The sequence below is a fragment of the Xenopus laevis genome, chromosome 3L, assembly GCF_017654675.1.
Source record: "Xenopus laevis strain J_2021 chromosome 3L, Xenopus_laevis_v10.1, whole genome shotgun sequence".
Lineage (NCBI taxonomy): Eukaryota > Metazoa > Chordata > Amphibia > Anura > Pipidae > Xenopus > Xenopus laevis.
The window spans coordinates 115,764,181-115,777,122 of record NC_054375.1 but is presented as its reverse complement, the minus strand read 5'-3'; the positions used below and the strand labels follow the sequence as shown (position 1 = coordinate 115,777,122).

The window sequence follows — 12,942 nt, the reverse complement described above, 5'->3', positions numbered from 1 at the left end:
GTTGTGTACTGCTTTACAATCAAATTAAAATAGTTAATAAGACATTGTACTTTATTAACAGGACCAGGGTATCCAAGGACAGCAATACTGAGCTTCTTATTATTTGAAAAGGCCAGTAACATCATCTAAATATATAAATATATAATGTTTGCAAAATGTGTACTTTTGAAAATTTGCAACTATTTCTAGTATGATCATATTCATTTGAAAAAAACGGTATTTTTTGGTGGGGTTTTGGGACAGTTTACGAATATTTTTTTATTACCTAAAGCTCAACTGAACACAGTAGATAGGACTATCAATATCTACCAGCACCCTGAGCAGGCAGCCTTTTTATACGGTAGTCCAGCCCTATTTCATGCATATACACTATACTGAACATCTAAGATGATATTGGGAATTCAAGAAATAAAACCATTACTAATATATAATGTTAAAAAAAAAATTTTTATTTAAGCAAAGCACCAATCATCGCTAGCCCATCTATAGTTATATGGTTAAAGTAAAAATTTACAAGATGTATTTTGACTTTACGTTTCTTGTGTTGCTTGGCCATATATTCTCTAATGTATAAATACATTCATAAATTCATAATAGTCCAGTTTGTGCAATAAACATCCCTTGAATGTTTCCAAATGTAATGGTTACAGGCCAATGCCAAATTTGAAATAGCAATTCAAAAACAATGCTTAATTATGTATATATATATATATATATATATATATATATATATATATATATATATATGTAGGATTATTGAGAAGACCCGCACTTAATTTCGTGAAAAATTCATGTCTTTTATTGTGTACATAAATCCGACGTTTCGGCCCCATTGGGGCCTTTTTCAATGGGGGCCGATATGTCGGATTTATGTACACGATAAAAGACATTTGAATTTTTCATAAAATGGAGTGCGGGTCTTCTAAATTATCCTGTATACAATACTTTGGACCCTGCACCCGAATTCAACTGAAAGTTTCCGTATTTGAGTGCGGTTGCTACAAATTGATTATATATATATAGTCCTTGAGAAAGGTCCCAACAGGGACCGAAACATTGGAATGCAACAGAAATAAAAACAAATATTTTTATATATGGGAGTGCTGGGTCTTCTGAAAATTTAAATACATATATTTTAACCGTGCACCCCAGCTGGATAAGCTACAATAGTGTGCCTTGGAGTGCGGATACTCATTGGACCGTTGTGGACCTTTGTCAGGGTCTTAAGGGTACAGGACCACAAGTGGGTCCGAAACATTCATTCTTATTCACTAATTATAAATGCTCTTTGTCTTTTGTTACAAGTCCTGTGCCAAATTTTTTGTCTATTTGAATTTTTGTGCACCCAGGCATTTGTCTTACTATACCAAGTGTGCACTTCTTTACTGTACTTCCTATATATGTGTATATATATATTTTTTTTTTTCTTTTTTATTGCTAATCAATGTCATATTTATGGTTCATTCTTGGATAGGAGTTGTCTTTCATTACCGTGCTGCTTCCAGTCGATATTCTCTCAACTTCACCGAGGCCAAGAAGGCATGTCTGGTCAATAATGCTATCATTGCAACCCCTGCGCAGCTCCAGGCTGCCTATGAAGCTGGATTTGATCAATGTGATGCTGGATGGATATCAGACCAAACTGTCAGGTTTGGACAAATCTGTACTAGCATATTGTGCAACCTAGTTGTATAGTACTCTAGGCTGATTCACAATGCATTCACAATATAGTCAATTATAAAAGCAACATGTCCCATCTTACATTTGTCAGCGTATCTTATATTCAAAGTTACACTTTGGGGTTCTGTTTGTGGATGATGCCAGGGTTGGGCACTGCTATTACTGGTTACTGGAGCATGTAGGTACAACTGTAATGGCTTACAGCTGGGTAGTCTCTGTGGTCCTCCATGTACAGTATATATAAAGACTAACAATTTGAAATTCCAGTTAGCCAACTTTGTAAGCCAGAAAGGGAAGAGCCCCTGTCGTAAATGCAGAACAGGGTTTGATTCCTCTGCCAACCACAAAGGCAGCTTCCAGAAGGGCCAATCACATGATAAGCCAGGAGGGTCATTATTAGGACCAATCTGACCATGAGTTTTAATGATGCCAATCACAACTAATACTACTGGGCCAATGGGGTGCCATTTGGGGAGCAAACCCAGTTTAGTCTGAAGGTAGAATCCAGACAGTACACAGCTCTTGCATAGGGTCTTGGGGCCAATTGTGTGTATTGTGTTACAGAGGGTTCTGGTTTGTTTGCCCTCATGGTAGGGGTCACTTACCAAATGCAGGTCTGGCTGAACAACATAAAAAACCCACATAGGGAAAGGAGCAAATGTTATAATACACATACCATTTGTTAAAGCAGCTAGTAGCAAGTTTGTTTATCACAGGGGTGTAATAGTACTAATACTAAATTGACAGCAATGGGCTGTAATTAAGTCTAATAAACAACATATTCAGCAGCTGGTGTTTCTTTTTATTCAGTCACAAAAGTTTTTACACAGCCTTTTTTTGGCTTTTTTTCTCTTTCTTACTTCAGATACCCTATCGTCACTCCAAGAGAAAACTGTCATGGAGATAAGAATGGATTTCCTGGGGTGAGAAATTATGGAGTGGTCAACCCAGCTGCACGTTTTGATGTGTACTGCTTCATTGATAAACTTCATGGTATGTAAATATCCATAGCTGGGTTCATGCAAAAGGTGCATGGCAAACCTTTCCCTTTTCCTAGATGTTCTGCCATAGAATCTTCTGCTTACTAGGGTTTGCCATATACCTAAAAAGAGGATACGAATCTCAATAAAATATTCCTTAAAGGAGAAGGAAAGGTTAAAACTAAGTAAGCCTTAACAGAAAGGTCCATCTAAATATACCAGTAAACCCCCAAAGTAATGTTGCTCTGAGTCCCCTGTCAAAAGAAACACTGCATTTCTTACCTTCTATTGTGTACACATGGGTTTCTGTATCAGACTTCCTGCCTTCAGCTTAACCTCATTGTCCTGGGCAAGAGCATGCTCAGTTTGCTCCTCTTCCCCACCCCCTCCCTTCTCTACTGTAATCTGAGCCCAGAGCAGGGAGAGACTCAGGCAGGAAGTGATGTCACACCATGTTAATACTGCAGCTCCTATCCTAAACAAACAGAGAGTTTCTAGAGCGTATGGTAAAGCATTCTACAGAATAAATATAGAATTCTAGCTTGCACTATTGCAGCTAATCTATTGGCAATAAAATGCCTCCGTAGCTTTCCTTCTCCTTTAATATCTTCCCTGTGCAGTAATATAAGGAAACCACTAATTATATATTTTTAAATAACACCCTATGCCTGTTAACTGAAAACCTTCAAAGGAGACCATCCATGTTGTACCTTCTGGATATGATATTCTGATATGGCTTTGTATACCCCAGAACTGGACTATGAGAGAACACTTTTCACAACTATGTGAAGAAAAGGAAGAAAAAGAATTACTGCCATAGCAGTAGTGGTTGACCCGACTTTCTCAATTCATGTAATCTGTTTAAAAAATTCACACAAACATGAGAAACCAAATCACCTTTCCTTCTCCAGTTAAATTCTGTAATGGCTCAGCAGGAGGCCTGAATAAAATGCTAATATTGCAGCTTACAGGGGGAAGAATGGAATGCTCCAAGGTTTTTTTTTTATTTTTTTTATTAAAATACCTTAATTTAATTAGTTTAAGAAAAAGTAAGCTTCACAAATACAGTATAAGCTGTAACCACAATGTAGCCTTGAGATGAGTGCTGCAGAGCTTATACACAGAAAATGTTTATAGAGCAATTTCTGGAAATGAAACTGAGGAGCAGTCAGATACAGCCAAACGTCGGTTATTTGCTTAAATTTGCTCATTAATAATTCAGACCATTTGTGTGCCTAAAATGACAGCCAGGTTTAAACCTTGGATGAATATGATTTAACTCAAAATCTCCTGTGTGTTCTACAAAAATTCCACGCCACCGATTTAAATGAACTTAATGTTCTCTGAAACACTGGGAGCATAACGAATAGAGATCTACAATTAGAATTATTCAGTAGACTATACCTCCCAGTGCTGGTTAAGCAGATCACTAGAAGACAAATAAATAATTTGCCTTTTTTGGGGGGTTTATAACTCCATTTGGGAATGGTCTCTGTAAAGGTGCATGGAACACAGCAGACATTGTTCATTGAGTAATATGCAGCAATTAAACCTGTTACATTAATCACACATTTGTAGTCAGGCTGTTGCTGTTTACATTAGAAGGTTTCCTTACATTAGGTCAGCCCCTAATCTGGCATTCAGCTTTATCAGATTCATTTAAGTGCTTCTTTTTTAACGCTACTGTGGCTTGTTCCACTTTTCATATTGTATGTATGCATTTATTTCTTTATGTAGCTTTACAAGTCATAAGCACAAACATGGGTACAGTTATTATAAAATTAGGCCATGAAAATAAATTAATCTATGCTTAAGTGCTTGATACACAGTTGGGATGAGGTTCCTGACCCAAAGAACTTCCAATCTATAAGGAAGAAGAGACAGACAGAAACAAAAGATGTGGGTGACAAGTGCAAAGGTCAAGGGTTTGTTAGTGCAGAGGAAGACTGGCGAAGTGCTTCCTCTAGAAAATGATTTCAAGACAGGATAAGAATTTTGCACTTAAATGGATACTGTCATGGGAAAACATGTTTTTTAATGCATCACTTCAGCAGAATTCTGCACTGAAATCCATTTCTCAAAAGAGCCAAAAGATTTTTTAATATTTAATTTTGAAATCTGACATGGTACTAGACATAGATATTGTCAATTTCCCAGCTGTCCCTAGTCATGTGACTTGTGCTCTGATAAACTTCAGTTACTCTTTACTGCTGTACTGCAAGATGGAGTGATATCACTCCCCTACTCCCCCAGCAGCCTAACAACAGAACAATGGGAAGGTAACCAGATAGCAGCTCCATAACACAAAATAACAGCTCCCTAGTAGATCTAAGAACAGCACTCAATAGTAAAATCCAGGTCCCACTGAGACACATTCAGTTACATTGAGTAGGGGAAACAACAGCCTGCCAGAAAGCAGTTCAATCCTAAAGTGCTGGCTCTTTCTAAAAGCACATGACCAGGCAAAATGACCCGAAATGGCTGCCTGCACACCAATATTACCAAAAAAAATACACTTGCTTCAGGATTTAAATTTTTTATTGTAGAGTGAATTATTTGCAGTGTAAACAGTGTAATTTAGAAATAAAAAGGACACCATAAAAATCATGGCAGAATCCCTTTAAGTTAAATGGGAGGCCCAAGAGAGACTTTAGTGGTTGAGAGAAATTTGGATGTGGATGAGATGATACTGTCATCTGTGTAAAGGTGATAGGAGAAACCATAGGATTTGATAAGGTCACCAAGAGAGAGAATTTAAAGAGAGAAGTGAAGAGACCCTAAAACATACCCTTGGAATACACCAATAGTGAGATTAACAGGTTGAGAGGTCCTGTTAAAAACATTTGTGCAGAAGGTGCGCATAGAGAGATAAGATGACCATGATAAAGTAAAACCACTGTTACCAAGCATCTTTAGGTATTTTAAAATGAGAAAATAGTCAACCGTATCAAATGTTGCAGAAAGATTAAGAAGAATGAGAATATAATAGTGTCTCTGGTCCTTAGCAGCATGGATATCATTAACAATCTTAGTTAGAGTCATTTCAGTTGAGTGACCTGTGCAGAAATCTGACTGGAAGGGGTCAAGAAGATGGTACGTATGCAGGAAGTTCAGCAACCGATTGGAGTCAATCCATTCTAGGATTTTGAAGGGGAAAGTGGAGTGGAGGATGGAAGCTTTGAAACTTCATCTCATTAATGGGGAAGAGGGAGCCAAAGGATGCTCTAGGAAGCTTTATGTTGATAGGCAGAAAGACATAAGAAGATACAGGGGTGATGCTTTGGCTTATCAGAAAAAACAAAAAGGTAGTGGGAGCACTTACCGACTTAACTGCTCTCCAGTGTGCTACACGTTAGCCGCGATCCCCCACAGCCAGAATTAATGGAGAAATTGTAGAATACGGAGCAACAGTGGAGGCCAGAAGTAGTTCATTTAAAAAATAGAAATTTATTAGGCATATTTAAAATCCAAATATAGCGTGCCCAGACATGATAGGGGCCATGCGCTCAACGCGTTTCGTGGCTTCACACCACTTCATCAGGAGATTATTTGTATTTTAAATATGCCTAATAAATTTCAATTTTTTAATGAACTACTTCTGGCCTCCACTGGTGCTCCGTATTCTACAATATGGCTTATCAGGTCAATTTTGGTTTTGGTTGTAGTATGCTACTACTCGGGAAAGTATGTAATGTATGCTGCCATTCATTGGTGGTTGTAATACCTATAAACATTGTTAAAAATGGGGTAAAAACACAGATTCAGAGGAAAAGTGGTAAGATCCCCTTAAGAAAATAGGCTCAACTCAAGTGCATGGATATTAGAAAATCTAAAAACATATCTTCATTGGCACCATGTATTTTAACAAAATTATCAATAAATAAACAAACTAATTTTTATAGTTTTCACATAATATAAATGTGTTCTTTAACAGGAGAGGTGTTTTTCGCCACTCAACCAGACCAATTTACTTTCCAAGAAGCAAACGAATTTTGTGATGAACAAAATGCCACATTGGCTTCCACTGGACAGCTCTACGTGGCCTGGAAGTTGGGGTTGGACAAGTGTAGAGCAGGCTGGTTGTCAGATGGAAGTGTCCGCTACCCCATTGTGACACCTCGCAAAGCCTGTGGAGGGGACATACCTGGAGTGCGTACAGTCTACCTTCATGCTAATCAAACAGGATTCCCTGATCCTTTATCAAAATACCATGCCTTTTGTTTCCGAGGTAATACCTTTACTACTACCATTAGCTACATCTTTTGTAACATATGCTGTCATTTTCTATGTACATGATATTTCATCCAACAGCTATACAAAAATGATTTTACAAAGCTTTTTTTTGACCGGATACATTTGCAAATAATTTTTTTCTACCTAACACTATTAGGGACAGATTAGCTACCACTGAGTTATAATAAGCACCTGTTTCCTTGGGAGGGTGGGAAACTTTTTCTGCAGTTGTTATTTGTGAACATATTTTTTTGATAGGAAAACAAGTAATACATATTTTATTTAGCAAGCAAGATCTTTCCATAGATGGACATTATCAGAAAATGTCTCCTGGGTGGACAAAACATTTTGGCATTTTTTTCAAATTAGGATTTTGAGGAAATTCTGGAAAACCTGTGAAAGTTGTGCTATAGATTATCATAGACAATTTAGAGCAGGCACAAACTTTTACATAAAAGTGAGAACCAGAAAATTTTGAAGTAAGTAGCAGAAAATGCACAATTTCACAAAAATATTTTGTCCCAAATTCAGCTTTTCATAAATGTGAAAAATGTTCAAGTTTAAATCTGACGCTAAGGGGCCAATTTACTGACAATTGAATTTTGTTTTTACAACAATTCTTTAAAAATGTATGGTTTTCCTATAGATGCAAGATATTATATTTAGAATTTTTAGAATTATTCTAATAAACAAATTCTTTCTAACAAACACTAATTGGGAAAGATTATAATGTTGAAAATTTCCATAGGTAACTTCCTTTTGACTATGAGAAGTGGTACATGAAACCCACAGGACATAATAATTGTTGCTTTGTGTTTCATTCACACTGTCAATAGGATGTATTCTGCAAGTTTTTTGATTAAAACACCCAAAGTGGGAAAATCCAATCTAAGCAATTTTTTAGAAATATGTTATTTTCTGAAAACAAAATATTGGAAACAAATAATAAATAATAAAATAAATAATTATAAAAATAAAAAATAATGGAAACATTTGTACTTTGTAAATAAACACATAAACTGATATTCTACAAAAGTGATGTTTGGGAACAGTATTATGTCTTAATAACACCTATTTTTTACTACAATGTGCCTTATAATCTCCAATACTGACATTTACAGAAGAAATTCCAGAAATTCCATCAATTAAGGAGGAAGTTATTGTGACTCAGGTTGTCTCAGAATTAGAGACGTTACCTTCTGGAGAAGGACCAACTGCAGAAATTGAGACGACCACCGATTTTGAAAATCAGACAGATTTCTGGATGGCAAATGTCACCGAAAGTCCTACTATTGAGCCATCAGTAACAGGTAAAATGTTAACCTAGTAAATTATTGGCTTCTAATTAATGCTGTAGTCCAATATAAGAGCATGTAAAACATATAAATAAATTAAAATATATTTAATTTATACATCACGTTTATCTCATGGATCTTAAAGCTCATGCTGCACTTTGAGTAGTCATTTTGTCCACAGTTTATCAAAATAGTCCTTCTTGGCACTATTAAACCTTGTGATGAGTGGACACTTACAATTTTGATTGTATCCCCAAAATAAGATGACAATATACAAGGACAATGCATTTAATATCAGCATTTCTGATTTTCTTGTAGCCTGCAGCTGAGAGTGACTCAAAGATGTTAACAAAAAATAGCACACTTGTCATGAGTTTATATGGTGTGGCCAAAATGTGATACTGACACTTTCAGTGTATTAGATATATGTGTATTTACTTAGGTTAAGGATGGATCCCATTCATCTGTACATTGAAAAGTGTGTTTTTTTTAACTTTAAGGTTTGTGCCTCCAAGTGCAGTAACCCGTAGCAACCAATAAGCTGTTTGCTTTTTAAACAGGGGTGCAGTAATGCTTTATGCTGTTTGGCTCTTATAGGTAATTAGACTAGTAGAAAACATTGCACCGTTTATTACATTTCCCCCCACAGAATCTATGGAGCAGCACCATGCCCCTTTATAGCCAGTGCCATAGATTTTACAGTCTTCAAAGGGTTAATGGTCTTGAATTTGATTTCACTTGTCTTGTGTATTGAATCATACATCTAGCAAAATTATCCTTCCAGTGTCCTGTCCCAACATTTACTTTCCCAACACTTAGGGGCACATTTACTAAGGGTCGAATTTCGAAGTTAAAAAAACTTCGAAGTTCGACCATCAAATTCGATACTTCGATAGTCAAAGTATTTTTTCGATCGAAAACGGGCATTTTCAAGCAAAGTAAAAATCGTTGGATCGAACTATTTAATCCTTAGAATCGAACGATTTGAAGGATTGTGCAAAAAAAAAACCTTTGACTTCTAAAAACTTAGCCAAAGACTCAGAGATGTTCTAGAGGTCCTCCATAGGCTAAAAAGCAATTTGGCAGGTTTAAGGTGGTGAAGTTTCGAAGTTGACTTCGATTTTCTAATTTTTTCAATTCAAAACAAATTTGGGCCTATTCGATGGTTGAAGTACCTAAAAATGACTTTGAAATTCGACGTTTTTGAATTCGAAAATTCACTTCGACCCTTAGTAAATGGGCCCCTTAAAGTAATAAAAAATATGTCATGTGAATAAGGCACACTTGCAGAAGATTCCGTTGGGTGTACCTCTTTTCTAAAAGCTTTCTAAAAATGTATTTTATTCCAATGTTATAATTGTATATTTTTGTTTTGAATATTAAAATGTTTTTTATAATCCTTTGAGTATTTTCAAATCATTTTTTATTTTTTTATCTAAAGTCAGTCCTTCAGTTGTTCCTATTGTGAGCCCAGCTCCAGAAGATATAAGTGGAGAAACATCAGGTATAGGCAGCGCAATAAGTGGAGAACCATCTGGAGTGCCATCTGGAGAAGTTAGTGGAGATGTATCTGGTGCAGATCTAAGTGGACAACCTTCAGGAACTGAAGAAAGTGGATTTCCATCTGGTACAGACATTTCGGGAGTGAGTGGACTGCCATCTGGTGATGTATCTGGTGATGTATCAGGTGACATATCTGGTGATGTATCAGGTGACATATCTGGTGAGGAACCATCAGGTGAACCTGATATTAGTGGACTGCATTCTGGATTTCCTTCAGGAGCTGAAGACATATCAGGGCAAGTTTCTGGATTTCCAGATATAAGTGGATTGTCTTCTGTACCAATAGAAACCAGTGGTCTGTCTTCTGGAGAACTATCTGGAGATGAGATAATTAGTGGCTCAGCTTCTGGAATTGAGATAATTAGTGGCTTTTCTTCTGGTATAGAAGATGTTAGCGGCATTGCCTCTGGCTTCCCAACAATCACACATGTGGATACCACATGGGTAGAATCTGTAACAAAACCAACAGAAACTGAGCTAGAAGGAAAGGGAGAAATAGAATTTAGTGCATCATCAGGAATAGAATTAAGTGGAGATCTTTCTGGCTTAGAGTCCAGTGGAGATCTTTCTGGATTTGACCTTAGTGGGGTTACTTCTTCAGTAATAGAAAGCAGTGGAGATATCTCTGGTTTTATTAGTGGTGATATTAGTGGAGAGCCATCAGGCATGATTGACTTGAGTGGTGAAGTGTCAGGAGTAACTGATATTAGTGGAGAATTGTCAGGATTGAAGGATTTTAGTGGTGAGGCATCAGGAGTATTGGATTTTAGTGGTGAGCTATCTGGTCTAAGTGGAGAATCATCAGGAATCATTTCTGTGAGTAGTGGATATTCTGGAGATATAGGTATTAGTGGGGAGGCTTCTGGAATAAGAGAGATTAGTGGTGAGCTTTCTGGAGTCCCTGACATCAGTGGCCTGGGCTCTGGTATCTTAGAGATACCATCAGGTGTTATTCTTATTGATCAAAGTTTGAAGGAACTCTCTCAGCCTCCAAAAAAAGAAGAGGAAGGAAAAGGGTCTGTTGGAATAAGTGGCTTTTATTCAGGAGATGTTGACAGTTCTGGAGACATATCTGGTATCTTGGATGTCAGCGGTGAACCTTCAGGTTTAATAGACATAAGTGGTTTTATGTCAGGGGGTATTCCCAGTGGTGATATAGATATTAGTGGTTTATCAGACATAAGTGGTGCAGTATCTGGATCTGAATATGTGAGTGGCTTACAATCTGGATTTGATGATGTAAGTGGAGTCCCTACTGTTTCTCATATAGATTTCACATTAAAAGAGCCTCCAACTCAAGGGCCTGATACTCAAGAAGCAGGAGGTAGTCCATCAGTAATACTTGAGTTCAGTGGAATAGCTTCTGGAGAAACATTGCCATCAGGAACTCATGAAGGCAGTCTAGAAAGTTCAGGCATTTATACATCAGGATCAGTCACACTTATTACGGATGATTCTGTTGAAGCCATCACAAAACCTGCAGTTTCACAAGAGTTAGGTGGTGTTACTTTTGCATACACAATAGAAACATCAGCATCTGGTGATATTGGCACTGAGACATCTGCAACTCATGAAACCAGTGGAAAGCAAGAAACAACTCTAGAAGGAAGCACTGAACCTAGCTCTGGACACATTACATTTCTGGCACCGGAATCATCAGGGGAAATATCTGAAACATCAGAATCTGAAACAACACATGCTCCTGAGGAAGCACAGCAAGAAACAGAGTTAGTTACGTCAGTTGCATCCGGTGAAGTAACAGATGAACCCACAATTGAAACAGCCAGTCCTTCAAGTCCAATCACAATTGAGTCTGAAGGTACTACAAAAGGTTTTAATTTCTTTTCACATATGTAAAATAACAGCAATCCAACTTGTTGCGCTAATGCTATTTATAATGATTAGAAGGTTAAGGCCAACTGTAAGCTTAAGAGGTTAAAGTAAGTGACAGTAATTAGAAGATCCCATTTATTGTTAACGAGTGACAATCTATCTATTTTAGTAACACCTAAAAATTCAGTTGATCTTATTTAGCACATCACAGTTGCAATAGTGTGTCTCAAAGTGCATTCTCCATTATTAATGTTAGCTATCAGCGTATACCTTTACCAAACTGTAGTTGTGACCCATTCTTCCAATACAGAGGGGCTCATTTATAAACACTGGGCAAATTTGCACCTGGGCAACAATGGTTTATTTCACTGTTCACCCACAGCTGGCTGAAAAAAATCAAATTACTGATTGGTTGCTATGGGTTATTGCCCAGGTGCAAATGTGCTCAGTGTTTATTTATGCTTGTTATTTAAAGTAACAGTAACACCAAGGACTTAAAGTGTATCAAAGTAATTAAAATAAAATTTACTATTGCTCTGCACTGGTACAACTGGTGTGTTTGCTTCAGAAAGACTACTATAGTTTATATAAATAAGCTGCTGTGTAGCAATGGGGGCAGACATTCAAGCTGAAAAAACGAGAAAAGCCACAGGTTACACGTCAGATAACAAATAAAACACTGTTGTATTGTACAGGGCTTATCTGTTATGTCTTCTCATTTTTTCCAGATTGAATGTCTGCCCCCATGACTACACAGCAGCTTGTTTATATAAACTATATTAGTCTTTCTAAAGCAAACACACCGTTTTTACCAGTGCATGATAATCTTATACTATATGTTAATTGCTTTAAAACACATTCAATTTTTTGGTGTTACTGTGTCTTCTCTTTGCTCACAGCTCTACCAAATATTCTGCCCAATAGTTCTGGAGACTGAGCTGGCACACCACATGTTTTTGATGGCATCGCCATCTGAGTACCAGATTATATTAGTGAAGAAAACATCTGTTGAAAGAATAAAATGTTATAATAACCTTTGTGGATGCAACCACGCAAAAGTATTATTATTATTTATGAATACAAACGTTTTATTATAACTTTTAGAGGCCATGCCATCTTTGAATAGTAGTGCAAATATACAATGCTAACCAGATTTATCATCATCATCATTTATTTATATAGCGCTGTCAAGATACGCAGTGCTTAGTGCTTATATCCTGATAGTTGTATCAGTATATGGATTTCTTTTGTTCAACAGCCTCTGAATAACATGCATGTGTGAAGAAATATTTTATTAAAGAGGATCTTCATTCAAAAACAATTTTTTTTGCATAATAAAAGAAAATATAAACATAGTA

The 12,942-nt window shown here is 36.7% G+C and overlaps 1 protein-coding gene across 3 annotated transcripts in view; it reads left to right on the top strand.

Moving 5' to 3' along the window:
• The window catches only part of acan.L (aggrecan L homeolog), a 64,308-nt gene that overhangs the window by 37,354 nt on the left and 14,012 nt on the right, over window positions 1–12,942 (top strand). For all 3 annotated transcript variants that reach the window (XM_041586851.1, XM_041586849.1, XM_041586850.1), the window contains exons 8-12: window positions 1,475–1,649; window positions 2,546–2,673; window positions 6,595–6,888; window positions 8,015–8,203; window positions 9,630–11,570. In XM_041586851.1, coding sequence (XP_041442785.1) covers window positions 1,475–1,649; window positions 2,546–2,673; window positions 6,595–6,888; window positions 8,015–8,203; window positions 9,630–11,570 — 2,727 coding nt within the window. The remainder of the gene's footprint in view (window positions 1–1,474; window positions 1,650–2,545; window positions 2,674–6,594; window positions 6,889–8,014; window positions 8,204–9,629; window positions 11,571–12,942) is intronic.